The sequence below is a fragment of the Xyrauchen texanus genome, chromosome 7 (assembly GCF_025860055.1).
Source record: "Xyrauchen texanus isolate HMW12.3.18 chromosome 7, RBS_HiC_50CHRs, whole genome shotgun sequence".
Lineage (NCBI taxonomy): Eukaryota > Metazoa > Chordata > Actinopteri > Cypriniformes > Catostomidae > Xyrauchen > Xyrauchen texanus.
Genome location: NC_068282.1, coordinates 12185910 through 12203452, shown reverse-complemented (window position 1 = coordinate 12203452; position 17543 = coordinate 12185910). Strand labels below are relative to the sequence as shown.

General features: G+C 35.4%; 1 protein-coding gene across 1 annotated transcript; it reads right to left on the bottom strand.

Annotated features, from left to right (window-relative positions):
* Positions 1-7872: 7872 nt before the first annotated feature.
* mdfic2 (MyoD family inhibitor domain containing 2) lies at positions 7873-15703 on the bottom strand. The gene is made up of 3 exons (XM_052130338.1): positions 15619-15703; positions 12001-12189; positions 7873-8129 (listed from the first exon to the last, which is right to left on the bottom strand). Exons 1-3 carry the CDS (start codon positions 15701-15703, stop codon positions 7873-7875), a joined length of 531 nt encoding a protein of 176 aa, XP_051986298.1.
* Between the last annotated feature and the right edge of the window lie 1840 nt (positions 15704-17543).

The following is a 17543-nucleotide window of genomic DNA, read 5'->3' as shown; positions in this document are numbered from 1 at the left end:
TATGAAAATGTACCATGGTACAGTACAAAAATAATTTTCTTGGTTCTCCAGTCATTTTGTTTTTGTTTTAGCCCATTCAAAAATCTTATATATGACCATATTCACTGATCAGCCACAACATTAAAACCACCTGCCCAATATTGTGTAGGTCTCCATCGTGCCGCCAAAACAGCGCCAAACCGCATCTCAGTCCACAGAACTGCTGCACAATGGATGTTTTTTGTTTTGCCACCATTCTTGGTAAATTGTAGAGACTGTTGTGCGTGAAAATCCCAGGAGATCATCAGTTACAGAAATACTCAAACCAGCCCATCTGGCACCAACAATCATCCATGCAATTATCTAATCAGCCAATCGTTTGGCAGCAGTGCATAAAAGTCAGGAGCTTCAGTTATTGTTCACATCAACCATCAGAATGGGGAAAATTTTTGTCTCAGTGATTTGGAGCGAGGCATGATTGTTGGATTGCTGGTTTGAGTATTTCTGTGACTGCTGATCTTCTGGGATTTTCACACACAGATTGGTGCCAAAAACAAACAAAAAAATCCAGTGAGCGGCAGTTTTTTTGGATGGAAATGCCTTGTTGATGAGAGAGGTCAACAGAGAATGGACAGAATGGTTCAAACTGATAAAGTCTACAGTAACTCAGATAACCACTCTGTACAATTGTGGTGAGAAGAATATCATCTCAGAATGCTATTCTGAGATACAGGTTGATGCTGTTTTGGAAGCACATGGGGGATCTACACAATATTTGTCAGTTTTTAATGTTGTCGCTGATCGGTGTATGCAAATATACGTCCATACAATTATAGTTCATGTGAAAAAAATCTCATTTCCATCAGCATTTTTATCTTGTTTTCCAGTAAAAATATCTAAATATCCTTTCAATATAGAAATTTAATACATGGCAATATATAAAATATATAATATGTAAAACATATATAAAATTTACATTCATATATGGTTATAAAAAAGTCACATACGCATACATATCTGCAACATATATCCCCAAAAACATAGTAGCAAAATTGCTACAGATATTGTTAGTTTTAAAATAATGCTAAATTAATATGGGACCTCCTTCAAAAATACAAGGAGCAAACCTCAGCTCTGTAAGTCCATATAATGCAAGTGAATGGTGACCAGAAACTCAAAAGCTCCACAAAGGAGAAAAAGTCAGCACAAAAATAATCCATAAGACTCAAGTTGTTTAATGGTCAGTGTCTTCTGAAGTGATCCAGTCGGTTTTGGGTGAGAACAGACCAAAACTTCTTTTTCACTGTACATTTTGACAGCAGTCTGATTGGCTATCATGATTTCAAGCTTGATTACACTTCCTATAGCACCATCTCACACTCTGTGCATGCATCAAGCACTAGGAAATGTAATCTAGCTTGAAATGAAATCATGATCGTGCCTAGAGACTGCAATGACAAGATGTACAGTGAAAAGGAGTTACCTGTTGCTGTTGGATCAATTAAGAGGACATGGATTAAACCACTGGGGTCTTATGGATTACTTTAATGCTGACTTTATCTCCTTTTTGGAGCATTTGGAGTGCTAGTCACCATTCACTTGCATTGTATGGACCTACAGAGCTGAGATATTCTTCTGAAAAGCTTTGTAGGTGTTCGGCAGAAGAAAGAACATCATACATATCTGGGATGGCATGAGGGTGAGTAAATGGTACAATTGTACATTTTGGTCTGATGTTAAGGAAGTATTGTAATAAAACAGCCATTGGCCAACAGTATATACAGTATACATTTTCATTGTCACTAAATATCTAATCTAGTCTTTTTGTAGTTTTGACATTTCCGAATGAGATATCATAGCTAGAGATAAATGCTAAATTTGAATCTGAGATAAGATAACAGATGGACACTAGGTAGGAAACAACAGGAGAAGGCTGTAACTGAGGAAGTGAAGATTTAGTAGGTTTAAGAGGTGCCTCTGAAGACTTACCGCAGGCTCATGAGGGAAGGCCACACTGAGGGGGATCGATACTCTGCTAATGCAACTCTCATTATTTCTCGGAATAAATTCTCCTGACTCGGGGAGCGACACTAAAAGCACCTGGTGGTATTTCAGTGGCTCTGGGGCCCTTCGAGGTCACAGGATGTCGGTGTCAGACTCCAGTGGGCTACTAAAGCCCCCCAGACAAGCTTTCGGGGACCTTTAGCACAGAGCTCTAAGGATACACATTAACCGAGAGACTCTTTTGTGAGCCACAATAAACATTTTGATGTGTCTAACAAGAAGACAATAAATTGTCCCTCATTACTCAGTAATTAACTCCACAGTCCTATCCCCCCATACTGACACTTAAATCACCCTCTATTTCCACAAACACCCACTACTCTCTCCTACCCTTCTCCAGCTCTTTAATTTCCTCTCCTCGATGGGGGTAAAGGCAGAGGTAGCACACCGTACTCCATCATTCCCTGCCATATGTATGCTCCCTACCCCCACCCTTTACCCTGCCCCGCCCTTAGATGCCTCTCATAGGGCAACACCTGGGAACGGGCATGGCCTTATGACCGGGGATGATGGGGGTGAATTTAGGAGGGTCTGCTTTGCTTCCGAAAAATCTAGTGTTCAGTGTGCTCATGTTGCTGGCCTTTTGACCATCAGTATAAAGTCTGGTCTAATTTGCAGCTTTTTCTAACCAAGACCCACCAACTTACACAGAAAGAGACTGTCTTAATGACATGTAAATGCATTTGTTTTGTTTTTACATGCAGTTTACGGGTGGGTATAACTGAAGTAGTTGATACCAAGCAAAAACGGTTTGGCTGGTAAGCATATAACCCAGTTACCCCCACTGGCAGATGCCGTAACTACACCATCCACTACATACAAAAAGCATCTTTCTCAACTGATGTCCATTCAAAACAATTTTGCAAGCAACTTTATACATTTAAAAATATTTCAGACTTTTTTTATAGCAGATTTTAGATTTAGTATAATTATTTATATAATTTATTTCCATTTAATTAACTTTTATGTCAATTATTTAAATTATTATATATCAATATATGATTATTATTATTTAAATGTGCATATATTTTTCATAATCTGCTGCTTTTGATGTCACAGCTCAGGATATTGTCTAGTCAAGTGCTTTGGACTGGGTGCATTCTTACTGTGCCATCAGCCAATCATTGTTGTCAGGATGTCACAAGGCTATGTATTTTTGTACGTTTTTTTATGTACGTTTTTCATAAGCGAATGAGCTACAATCCTAATAAAAATAATGAAAAAATATAAAACTACTGATTTAATTTGTCGTTAAGTATAGAATGAGTATATTTAAAGAATATTGAAAAATATTCAGATTTATACAAATGTATATAGTGTAAAGAGACAACTCGATTGCGTCATTCACTGTCATGGAAGACAAGCAGTCACTGCATGGCTCTTTTGCAGTGATTCTCTTATTGTTGGATATTTTCTCTTCAGATAAAAGGTAGTGTAGTTCTTCTTTTTTATTAAGTTGAAATAAAAGACTGATGTGTCAGTAGGAGCATATACCATCAAAGAACAACTTCTGAGCTCACGGTAGATATGTCTTTAAATGTTCATACAGTAAGACATCATTCATATTCAATTCCCCTATGAACATTTTTTAATGGAATTTTTAGTTCAACCAGATTGTTCATGAGTGCTCTTTTAGTTGTGTGGCATTTATAGCCCAGGTGATTTGCTCAAAAACCTGTAAAAGTGTTCTGTGTAAAACAAATGTACATAAAATAAATCAATAAATAAGGAATAACTGAAATGTAGAATGCAGAACTTGTAATCAAAATTTCTGTCCATTCAAAAGTCTTCTTTCCCTGAACAAAATCTAGTCTGCAGTGGTGGCAGTCAGGGCTCAGAAACCACTAATGCTACTGTACCAATCCCTAAGGCCTTCACTGTCTGTAAGGCTTTCAAAGCTCCTCCACTGTTAATTGTTAAAATGAGGTTATTAATTGGACACAAAGAAAAATCACCTGTCATGTCAGATGGGGATCATCCGCAGATTGAAAGGTATCTCTGATATGAGCCCATGGGTTTGATGGGCCTGTGAAACACACACTGGGACTTAAAGTCTGCATAGCCCAAAGGCATTTAACTTACAGGAGCTCATAAGACAGGGAACTCTCTTTTGATTGTGTATATGGCTGACATATATCCGCTCAGATGGCCCAGATTCAAAAGCCATGAGTTCTTACTTAGCCTTTTGGGGGCTAAATAATCTTGGGAAATAAGGTTAATATGTAATGATATTGGGCCTATTGTAGTATAAATACACACATGCAGTTTGTTCAAGCATTCATAATTTTAGATCAATGCAAGATCAGTGATATATTAGAATACATAAGGAATTCATATGAATTCATAGGAACTCAAGAACTACATAAGGCAATAAATAATATAACATAAATGCATTTATTTACACAAGATGTATTTATAGATGTTGTGCTTTAAATCAGAAACGACACGAGCACATGAAACATTCTGCAACGTTAACAAATACACAGGACAAATATGCTGTGCAAAAGCACAGAATCGGAATGTTCAGGGTTATAAAAATTTAAGCAAAAAATACTAATAAATAATAAACACTTTTTAAATTACAATTTAACTCTACATCTCAAATAACACATCTCTGTACTTTTGTTAGTGTATAAACATGAACTCTCGATATGATATCACAATATTATGATATTAAATTTAAACATTTCTGTTGATGTGGATTACCACAGAAATGTATTTTGACTCATGCCTCCTTTAAAAAACAAAACAAAAGCATCAAAATTGAAGTTGATGCTTTTACAATGGAAGTGAATGGGGCCAAATTATTGGAGGGTTTGAAGGCAGGAATGTGAAGTGTAAAATTTACAAAAGCACTAACATTAATTATTTTGTTAAAACTTGATTATTATTTGAGCTGTTAAGTTGTTAAAATTCTTGTTTACTGGGATTAAATTGTTTAGAACATTATGTCGTCATGGCAACAGAGTTGTAAAATTGAATGCAACTACACAGAAAGGGTTACAGTGATTTTATCACACTAATCTCATGTTAACATGTCTTGTGGCTATACTTTTGAAACAGTGAGTATTTTAACTTTACGGATTGGCCCCATTTACTTTAGTAAATGCCTCACTGTTAGCCAGAATTTTTATTTTCTTAAAGAAATATTCTGGGTTCAATACAAGTTAAGCTCAATCAACAGCATTTGTGGCATAATATTGATTACCACAAAATGAATATTTTCTTGTCCCTCCTTTTCTTTAAAAAAAGCAAAACTCTTGGTTTCAGTGAGGCATTTACAATGGAAATGTATGGGGCCAATCTATAAACATTAATATACGTACACTGTTTCAAAAGTACAGCTATAAGAGATGAACAATATGCAAATTAACATGATTTTAGAGTGATAAACTCACTAACCTTTCCTGTGTAAAGTTATAGCCAATTTTACAACTTCATTGCCATGATGATGTCATGTCAATAAACCCTAAAATGACTGTAAAAATGTATGATTTAAAGAAATGTACAACTCAAATAATACATGAGTTTTAACAGAAGAATTAATGTAAATGCTTTTATAAAATTATAAGCTTCACGTTTCTGCATTTAAACATTCCAAAATTTGGCCCCATTCACTTCCATTGTAAGTGCCACACTGTAACCTTGATTTTGGGTTTTAAAAAAAAGAAGGAAAAAAAGGACAGACGAGTCAAAATTATTTTTGTGTTAATCAACATCATGCCACAAATGCTGTGGAATGACCTTAACATGTATTGAATTCCAGAATATTCCTTTAACTTTGCCCCAGAACATTCCTCAAAAACAAACAAACAAAAAAGTATTCTGAACCTCACAAACTACATTTACATTTATTCATTTGGCAGACGCTTTTATCCAAAGCGACTTACACAAGAGAAACTAAAACATCAGATAGATTTTGCACTCCAGGGCACAGTATGACAGTGATTTCTGTTAATTTTTCCAGAAATATACATATAATAACAATGTGAGTGCTGTGAATGTTTCACTAAAATCAAATAGTGTAAAAACAGTCATTAATAACAGGGAAAGACATTTATGAAGACACAGTCACAGACACAAAGATGTAAAATGAACGTTTGGGATTCATGTTCAAATTGAAGTTATTTAAATAGGTAATAAGACCATATGCAAAACCATAACAGAAGCCCAACAACCCCTGTGGCTCCCATAGCTATCAGGTAATTTGACATAGATCCAGTAGTTGTAGACATGCAGATGTTTACAGTTTAAGCAGGCATCTGTTTGCTCAGGCACGCTTTATGCAGAGCAACTGTTATGGGCCTCCAAAGTCTCTTATGTGACTAGATTAAGTCAACTTTTGTAAGTGTCGTACTTAAAGTGATAAGCAAACTATTCACAAACTAAGCAAACTCTCAATGTAGTGATAGACTTAAATATTCCATCTAGTTTTATCATTCAGATTAAACTTACTTGCACCCTTAGGCCATAACCACACAAATCCATTTTCATCTGAAATGAATGCGCTATCAAACAAAAATGTATTAGTGGTGACCTAGCCTTACTCACAGAAGATGCGTAAAGCCAGCCAATCAGATAAGAGCATGCCAGACCGAGAAAGTGCTTTCCAGTTTAGTGTGCAGTATGTGACAGTGAACATACTGTTGACCATATTACTTTATTGTCTACACAAAAATGAGTATTGAATATTTTGCATTCAGTGAGGGGAAAAAAGATCAAAAGCACTACACATTTCAATTGGCTAACTGAGATTTTCCTGTTGTTTGAGTAACCACGTTACTCTGCGGATATCTGATAGCAGAAAACAAATGTTTAGTAAGCCATGATAACACAATAACACTCCATTCCAGTGCATGGCATGAGCATTTTCTCTCACCTTGACCTCTCTCTGATATAGATACCTGAATTACTTGCACACAAACACACATACAAAAGTGTCTCTTTCCCCATTATGTGACGAGAGCCTGTCGCTGACAAAAACAACCTATTACACCATTTCCGTACACTCAAGAGAGCAGTCTTCCTGAACGAAGAACAAAGGTTGATGGGCCCTAGAAGGATGAGTGTCCTACAAATCGCTGTCTCAATCCGGCTGTGTTAACAACTGCACTCTAGTTTAAACACGGCATCTACACAGGGACACAGTGAAGAATGTTTCTTTTCTCTTCATTGCGAAAAAATGCTCTAAGTTGATACAACGGTCTGTAATTGTATAGATCACTTTGATCATACAATTCATTACACGTATCGCAGAGTCTTGTTGTGTTGTCTATTGTTATTGAAGAGTGTGTATATGTACTGTAGCATTGCAAACATAACTGTTGACTGTACAGTACTCTAACTTTTGTGTAAACAACTGAAAATGTGATATTTTTTTCACATGTTTTGATTTGTAATCAAAGTGTAGGACAACAAAGCCACAGTGTTTATAGTAAAGTGCCATGATTTGATGTCTTAACTCTTAACTTTGATCTGTCAACAGCAATAAAAGATCTGACTGCGGCTGTTTGGAAAACGTGTTTGGAAACAATCATTATTTTTGCTATTTTATTTTGAGCTGCTAGTAGTGCAGAAATAGTTTATAACAGTTTCAAAGCCATTTGTTTATATTTTCCAACCTAGAGTAACTTCTTTGGGTTGAACTACAATATCTTCAACAACAATCAAACAAATGTACTTGTTTTGGCATAACTTGTAGTGTTCTGGAGTAAATATTTACAGTACATTTAGTCTTAGAAAACACTTACCAAAGAAACAAGTAAAAGTATCATCCCAAAGTGTCAACAGAGCAGTGGAGCCTTTGAAGTCGTTGGCTTTGCTTGCACATCAGCGAAAGCAAACTTCAGAGATTTCCATGGCAAGCTCAAGGCATTCCCCCGTTTCATGGCAGGCATCCATAAGACCACAGTCAAAATCACAGTTGCAGTTCCAGTCGGTGCTGTGCACAGGTTCCACAGGGGTAGAAAAGTACATGTAGGCAGGACAGATGCAGATAGCAGCTCGCTCACATGTCTCAGGTAGCATGAGGCACAGGTCGTAGAATCGGCAGAAAAGACAATTCAGCACCACTTCGGCACAGTCCTCTGAACAACAAGACCAAGATATCATGGCATTTGTGGGCAGTTAACAGGGAATGCTAATGTACCTATTCTTTTTTCATGGGTGGCATAAGAAGGAAGTGCATTTAAAAGAAGCTTATGAAACCTCCCTAATGGAGAATACATTGACTTGCGGTGTCTGTTGACCAGAGAAACATTTTATTGCTCAGTGGTTGCTCTTTCAAAATTATGTGACTGGCAACATTGCTATTGCAAAGTGATAGTACCTAGTTTATTGCACATATCATGGCAGTTTTGAGGTGAAATGTCCATTTTGTGGCACACGTTATCCCAATCAGATGAGGCTTTTAATGCTCTATCGAGTTTTAAATCAACAAAACTAATCAATTTTTACATACATTTTCCCGATATTAACACTTTTTTGATTAATCAGTCATCATTGTTTCAACATCGGATTTACCAATAAATGACTTCATCTTGTGGGCATGTAAAGAATTGGCCAAAGTGCCCAGAGTCGCCATTACTCTACTCTGTGTTCAACAGAAAACAGTGGCGTTCACAGGTAAACTAACTTAATGTTTTTTTCTGGTCACCATATACAGTCAGAGCTTTTAACAAAATCCACTGATACAAAACACCTGACATTATCTAAACATTTACTGTAACATTTAATTCACTATATAAAATCATTATATGCACATTTGAGCAGCATCTTCTTCTTCTGAAACTTTTATCTTGGAAGTTCTTTTCCATAACATTTTGTAGTTTCAAAATAAAGGTTTTTATAATTAAAAACACCAATGACATGAAATCAAGGGACAAACATTCTTTTTAAAATTATTTAAATGATTAATTACTTAATTCGTTAAGCTTTTTTGCCTACTAGTTAGTCCCCTGCACTAATGCTTGACCTGAGAAAACATAATGAATAAACAATAAACACATAAATAACTGTAAATGTCATAGAATTGGTGTACCAGAAGAAGGAGACATGGGTTTTTGTCTCCTTCTCTGTATTGCAACACTTTTTGGCTGCCTTTGCAAAACACAACATTTTTGTAAAGTAAAGGCTTATACTGCTATGATGCATCAGCAAGAGTAGAAGTTCAAACAATTATACTTAGATACTTATCACCACACTTTGTTTTACTAAAAATTATGTTGTGTCTAAATAACCTGTTTCAAACACTTTGCATTCTCATTACCGCAACGGATGCTAAATTTATTAGACAATGGATATAATTATCAATATTGCCAACTATATTAGTTCTTACATACGTCTGTGAGATGCAGTATTTTTTGCTAACTTGTAATGGTAGCTCCTATTATCAGGGTTTTTGTGTTAGGTCACCTCATTACCGCGACATTTGTATAATTGTTTCTATAATGAAAAACGATTCTATTGGTTATATTTTCATGTGTGCGCAAAGCACAGTGCTACGCGCAATGACCGTGTGCAACGTCTTATCCAATTTTCGTGAGAGCACTAATTCTAAGTGAAATTTTCATGCCAGCGCAAAACGAAAGTGTGCATGGGTGGGAGTGTTTGTGCTACTGTTGGTGTATTGTATGTAAATGAAGTGGCGCCAAGCGCAATTTGATATTTTCCTAAGAATTTGGATGTTGTGCTAGGACTAGGGCTGAAACATTTAGTTGACATTATCGACTAAATAGTCTAATAGTCATTTGATCTTATTTAACATAACATGAGATCACATTAAACTCTAATAATGATGCGTAAGAGCAGCACTGCAGCTCACAGTCCAGATGCACTGTGTCACTGTCACTGCTTCAGGTGATGTAGATTGCAAAGTATGAGTAAATTATATTTCCTGATCTAAGGGGGATAGATTCAAACTGTATCCGGCTGAGGCACACTCTGTCATGGGGACGCTCATCCCTCGAGCATGCATGCTTGCTGCAGCTAGATTATAACGTGATGGCTCGTGACTTGAATCATAATATATGTCACTGTGCATTTCTTATCGTGAAGAAAATTGGCAATACGCAGGTTTATTAACATGAGAGAGTTTGTTTTTATTGAGTTAAAGATGGATTGAAGTGAACAGAAAGGTGAGAGAGGGTAGTCTTTACCCCATTATACACTGCAACAAAATACGTTTTTGATTTGTTTTCGTTTTGGCTTGTTTTCAATATAAATATCTAAAACTAATTTAAAACAACGTACATTTACTTTAGCAGCTATACTGCAGCTGTACTATATATAAATATATATAGTACGTTTTGATTTCATAAGATAGCATTATGTGAGGAACACGGCAAAAAGTAAGTATTTATAAACTGCTAATCTGCCATTTTACCTGTGATTTGTGTGAAAATACTTTTTGTAGTGACACACAAGTGTCTATATTGTTTACTTCAACGGGACACTGCTGTGATAAGCTACAAGGAGCCAAGTTAAAATCGATTAGCATAAATGTATATTGTAGTAATTTGATTCTATGTGACCAGGTTGGGCGATATTGCTAATAGGTTTTGTATGACCTTTAAACACCAGCTAGTTAACAGATTGACATGTTTGAGATGACGTACTACATCATTGCTCTCTGAAATTTTATTTGAATAATCACATCTTTATTCCTCAGCATACTGTACCCAAATGTTTTAAAAAAAGCACAAAATAATGTCCAAAAAGTTTAACTCAAGCACTCAAAATGACATGACATGATCATGACAAGAGTTAAAAAGCCCACACACTGTTACATATGCTATAGAACCTAAATGCCTCTTTGAAACTCTTACCTTGGGATTTCAGCTGATCGAGATAGACACTCAAAGGCCCTTAATGACCTGCTGTCTGTCTGCACCGCTTGTGTACAACAGTTTAAAAGCCTCCCTGCTCTCGCTGGGCACTTCTGTACACATGCATAATTTACCGAATCACCTTTGCTTCAAAAGAGAGAAGGAATAGAGCTGTTTGGAGATGTAATCAATTATCAACCGTCTGTACAGGTGTTTTCTTTCCTTGAAGGATCAAATGTGCTATGCTGTGAGAAAGTCTCTGAATAGTAATTAAATAAAAGGGGATGACACAAACCAAAAAATTAGCAGGATTTTAGCTTAGTCGACTTAATGTGATGATCTGCTTGTGAGAAACATTGCCATACAGCCTAATATATATATATATATATATATATATATATATATATATATATATATATATATATATATATATATATATATGTATATATATATATATATATATATATATATATATATATATATATATATATACACCAAGCTTCTTTCAAGAGTTTAAGTAGATTTGAGCATAATGTGGGACAAAATACCACTGCCTCTGAGCATCAGGGTAGGAATTAGATTAAACTCGGAATATAATACCAGGAAATACATTGTAACAAATGTGTAAAGCCCTAGAAAGGGACAAAATGACTGCACCTTAACTAAGCTGAACCACCGGCTGAAAGAGGGGGAAAATATATTGTTCTAATTAATTTCATATTGAAAAAGCTGTTGAATCATAATATTCTCAGTGCTTGGTTTTAATAATTCAACTTTATATGCAAGTTTCATTGAATGTGCTGCTTAACTCACTTAATTCAGTTATACAACTTATGTAGAAAGCTTAAAAAACGCATGCTTTTCCTTAGTTTATATGTGAATTATAGATACGTTTTAATAATTAACAGTTTAAAAATGCATAATTATATGCTTGTGGCAACACATAAATCCATAAAAAATCAAAGGATTTTTAAAACAAACCAGTTCTCATTTCAGAGAGATTTGTTTTAGTATGAGAAAATTCATAGTGGCTGTTGATGTTGTAATTATTATTCATTATAACACATTAGGGCCACTGTGGTGGTCTGGGAAAGAGGTATTAGGGGGGGAAATGTGATGATGCATGGCTCACCTCCTCTCTCCTGGGATTCAGACAGTGAGTTGGTGGAAGAGGAAGCAGTGCTGTACTTGTCCACTGAACATAAGGAGTAAGAGAATTCTGTAGAGCTTGCGTTTGCTTCTCTTTCCCAGGGATCTAGCTCGGGAATGGGAGAAAGCTTCTGTTCAGTTTTTCCAGGTGCAATGTTGGAAGCCTCCACTCCTGAAAAAGAAGAGAATCCATTGTACTTTGAGCAGTTTTCTTGCACAACTATTATGAAAAGAACTTCGATTTCTCTAACCAGGTTACCTTGCATTCTAATTCCATAAAATAAATAAATAAAAGTAAAAAAAAAAAAATCGAGATTACATTTTTTTGCCATACCGTGAGCTCCGAAGTCAAGGCGTTTATTTATAAAGCACATTTAAAAACATTGGTTGTTGTGCCAAAGTGCTGTACAATGAAAAGCATAAGATATACATATAATTACAACTTTTTCAAAACAAATATACAGAAAAAGGAAAAAGATAAAGAAAGAAAACAAGTCTTCAATTTAGATTTAAAAAAGGTAATAGAGGGGGAGGAACTAAGATGAAGGGGCAGGATGTTCCAAAGCTTAGGAGTGGCAACTGAGAAAGCCCTGTCTCCGGAGGACTTAAAGCGAGAATGGGGAACAGATCACAGAAAATGTTCTGAGGACCTAAGTGACCTGGGAAGAGCATGGTGTTGAAGAAGGACACAGATGTCTAGCAGTGCAAGACCATGCATGGCCTTAAAAAACAAATAGTACAATTTTAAATCAATTCTGAACCTCACTGGTAACTCGGTGGAAGTTTATGAAATGATGTGAAATGCTTCAGCTGAAGCCATCAGTGTGCGTTATTTACGCTGTATTTAACAAAAATTCCTACTTTTATATTTGTACTAGGGCTGTCAATCGATTAAAATTTTTAATCAAATTAATTACATGTTGTCCTGATTAATTCATCGCGATTAATCGCATATACAAATATTTGCTTAGAAAGCCCCTCATATAACAATAACTCAATATATAATGATTATACATATTTATATCAATATATAATTATACATAGTTATCTTTAAAAAAAATTATATATATATATATATATATATATATATATATATATATATATATATATATATATAAAATATTCAGATAATTAAAATGCTTTACATTCCTGTAGCAGAAGAGTTAATCATTGATAAGGCCATACAAAAAGCGGCTTTAGAATACAATGTATTGTTTACTACCATATTATTGATCATAAGTCAATCATTGGTATACAGTTCACAGCAATCCATTTCACAAGTGAATTTGTCAATCAGTTGGAGATTTATTATGAGGGCTTGTATAAGGGCCAAGTCAATTTACACCTACGTCAGATGTCTTGGGTGTGTTGCGTCATAAACATAAAATGTTTAGGTCACTGTGTCAAGTTAAATATAGTTCAGTCTTTAAACACATCTTGAGATCCCTTAGCTCACATTTGCGCTCCTTCGAGTGTTTTGAACGCAAGAACGAAACACATTTATGTGTTGTTCTGCCTACTGAAGTGTTTCACTGTATAACACTGTATAAACTACGCGTTGCTCACACAGCTGAAATTCCACTTACTGCCCTCTGGAGTTAACAGGCGGTACTACAAGCTTGCATTTCTCAGGAATCTTCCTTATTATGGTCCGTGGGCATGCAATTAATTGCGTTCATTTTTTTAACTCGTCATTTTTTGTAAAATTAATCGCACTGAATTAACGCGCTAAATCAACAGCCCTAATTTGTATATATCTGAATATTTTGCAAAATACTTAATACACACACTGAGCACTTTATTAGGAACACCTGTACACCTACTTATTCATGTGATTATCTAATCAGCCAATCGTGTGACAGCAGTGCAATTGTCAAAATCACATTAATGTTCACATCATCCATCAGAATGGTAAAAAAAATGCGATCTCAGTGATTTCGACTGGGCACTGTTGCACTCTATTTATGTCAGAAAGCATTTTTGATGCTCCTCTGACTGTCACAGGTGTCATTTCTCAGGACACCTATTGCACTCATCAAGTAGTAGGGACTATGAAAATGCTAACAGTGCATTTTTATAGCAAGTTCTCTTCCTTTTAGTGTCAGTTTTCCTAAGTCCTCTGAAAGCATTAATGGTCATACAGTATCATGATTGATCTTTTGAGACAAAGTATACTGTATTTTTTAGAACTCAAACTTGTTTCCTATATTGCAAAAAGACTAAGTTACAAAAACAGCTTGTTTCTGACATCAGACACATGAACACAAAAACACATGACTGCCCACATTACGCTTATTCTTTACAAACAGGTTTTGTAAATACTCCTTTACACTTAGCACATTTGTTCGGAAATCATGTACATAATGGCTTATTCATAGCTTATTATTTGTCTCTGCACATTAAACTGGGACAGGAGCATTTAAGCACTGAAATATTACGCACATCACCTTTCAAGACTCTAAACATCAGTAACAAACATTTGCATGTAGGCTATCACTTCATTTGCAGAACAATCAGTATTCTAAAACCCACTGTCAACTCTCGTTTTAAAAAGTTCTTTCATCCTGAAGCCATGTTTATCAAGCCTTGTCTATAAAACATGCTGAGATATGTTCCCATGCACACAATGCTCTCAAAGTGAGTGCAGAAAACATTCAATAATGAATCTGCCAGATCTGAATGCAAACTATTAATGAATCATTGCTTTGGAGGCACTACCTTGTTTATTTTTTCTCCCACCTATCCCAAATGAATTATTCAATGTGCTTTTTCTCTCTTTTATTTAACATTTAATGTCTAATGATTAATTAACACACGGGACATATTTTCCGTAGAGGAATCTGCATTGTTAGACCAAAATAAAAAAGAGAAGATAAATGAAAATGGCTTTGGGCTGTATTGCCCCCCTCCTTCTCTCTCTCCTTCAAATTGAATAATTTAGAAAAGAGGATAAAGAATAGCTTCTTCAGAAAATACTATGGTTTGTGTTCACTGTGTTTGTGAACTGAACATATTATGGTATGACAGACATACGTTACGTATATAATGAATCATTTGTGTTTTATTATGATAAGAGTGCATGCTTTTTAATATCTCGCCATGCACAGAATTCAAACTTCAGAATGGGTAGGCAAGAGACTATAACAAATCTCAGTTATGTCAATATCAGCATTTCAGTCCCAGCAAAGCTGTCAATTATTACAATTTTGAACAGTATGATATCATCTGTGTTACAGTGTTTTCTGATTAATAAACTATGCATTAGTGAGCTATGCACTAATGATCCAGAAGGGTTTAACAGAAGTCACATTGTGATACTTTGTTTTCTGAATATACTGTAAGTCTGAGTATATATATCAAAAGCTAATAAAATTCCAGGTTTTTTGGTGTGGGGGATAGATTTCACCTATTTTACAACTGTTATGAAAGAAACCACTGTGGCATCTTTCCACCCCAAATTGTCTTGAAAAATGTAGTGTCTCTATCTATAATGTCTCAATCTGTAGTATGTCCAATATGTCATGCAACATCCAAAAATCATTGCTCAAAGATAGTTTGTACTAATGTGTGTGCATGAAGCATTGTTTATAGTTTAACTTACCAGTTTTTACCAAAGTGGTTCTCTCTCCAGTTTTGATCAAATCAAGCTCGATTTCTTCATGTGATCTAGATTTTTGTCCAGCCATCTGTCTGATAGTATAATGAAAATATCAGTATTCATGATTCAATATGAAGTTTTTAAGAAATCGATTAATAAAACCCCCCACAAAAGTTTGCTAAAACTATGTATGGACACTTACCATTGATATAATTTTACTGGCGATTAATAAAAAGACGTCCCAGGAGAGTTTTAAGCATAATATAACAGATGTGCTATGACAGCGCGCGACACGCCCTCAGCATAAAGAATCGCGCGCTGAAAGAGATGAATAGGTACGTCGCGAGACTAAAACTCGCTAATGTATCAAAGAATAGTCGGTTTTAAACAAAGCTGTTGAGAAAAGCAGTATTACAAGCATCACTTAACTGCATTGGGGCGCTACCATCTCTCTTTTTTCCGCTATTAGTCACAGCTTGTTTGAAGAGCCCTTCACATTTGATTGACACACCTAAATGTACTGATGACGTCATGACGTGCGTTTAGTTTGTGGTAGAAAAGAAAACAAACCAAAAAATGTAAGTGAACCTTACGTTTTCAGTACGACAACATTGGTGTTTTACACTGGCCATAATAGTGATGTTTTATATAGGCGAAATATGTTAACAAGATTGTATTTAGTTTTAACATTTTAAATGACATTTTAGAGGAGATGTGAGATTTTAAGGTATTTTCAAAACACAGGAAACTTCAGCTATATAGGCAAATTTGTCTCCATGTAATCGCTGTCTCAGAGAATAAAGGACTCATATATTACAGCAGTGATTCCCAACCGGACCCAGGGTGCCAAATAATATGGAAGTATTTTAATGACAAATGTCTTTGAGGGAAACTATATGCACACTGAATGGCAGTAATTGAAAAATGAACACATTGCTTTACAGCATATTTTGGGGATGCAGTTTCATATGGTTGTATATTTAAAGGTGCTGTAATCGTTTATAGCCATTCTGGAACTTCCACAAGACTGAACCGTTGAAGTAGACATGCCCCCAATTTCAAAACCCTGCCCTCCAAAGATACTGCAGCAATGGGTCATCTGTTGCGTTCAAGTCAAGTTCACAAAATGATTGTAGTTATGAGATGAACATGAACCCCACCACAAACTCGTAATTACAAGTGGATTTTATTCGAGCCCTTACTTTCCAAATTGTGTCTGTTTAAGTATCATGGTAGAAGCAAATTATTATTGGTAATAATTCAGTTTTACTTGAGGATTTGTATTGCATTTTTTGTACTGTTACTGAAGAATAATGGTAAATCTTGACAGATAATAAGTCTAATTTAGCTGGTTAATGCAGTGACATGCATTTGCAACAAAACTGCATTTCCCATCATAATGTGTGGCCGCACAAGAATGATACAATAGATAAAGCATTAATTACACACCTAATATGTGGCTTTGCTCTTGATTTTGTTGCACTGGTGTTAAAAAAAGCTTCCAACCATCACTAGTAAGTAAAAAACAGAAAAAATATGAAACTGCAAAATGGGCCTATTCTTTCTCAGTAAAATCACTTGAACGCACATCAAATATATTTACAATTTACGAAGTATGAACTTCCCAGGAAAACTTGGGAGCACCATTCTCATGCAAAATAGTATCCTGAACAGATGACTGTTATGAATGTGAATTTAACATTAAATCTGAATGATCTTGTCACAATGCAACAAAAGGATCCAAATGCAAAGGTAACTCAAATCAAAGTCTTTTAATTGTCAACAACAAAGGAAGTCTGTAGTGGATAACACAGAACTGGAACTCAAATGATGCTCCCCAGGAAGACAGCTACACAGAGGATACTTTGTCAGGAGAGGAAACGTGGAGCAGAAAGTTCACTTGAACAGAAGGTACTGGTCCTTGTAGA

What these genes read in the sequence shown, in the direction of transcription:
- mdfic2 (XM_052130338.1), bottom strand. Translation starts at nt 15,703, where the DNA reads ATGGCTGGACAAAAATCTAGATCACATGAAGAAATCGAGCTTGATTTG. An exon ending in AACCACTTTGGTAAAAACTG is followed by an intron (nt 12,190 to 15,618) that starts GTAAGTTAAACT and finishes CTTCTTTTTCAG; the next exon opens with GAGTGGAGGCTTCCAACATT. An exon ending in TGAATCCCAGGAGAGAGGAG is followed by an intron (nt 8,130 to 12,000) that starts GTGAGCCATGCA and finishes CTTGTTGTTCAG; the next exon opens with AGGACTGTGCCGAAGTGGTG.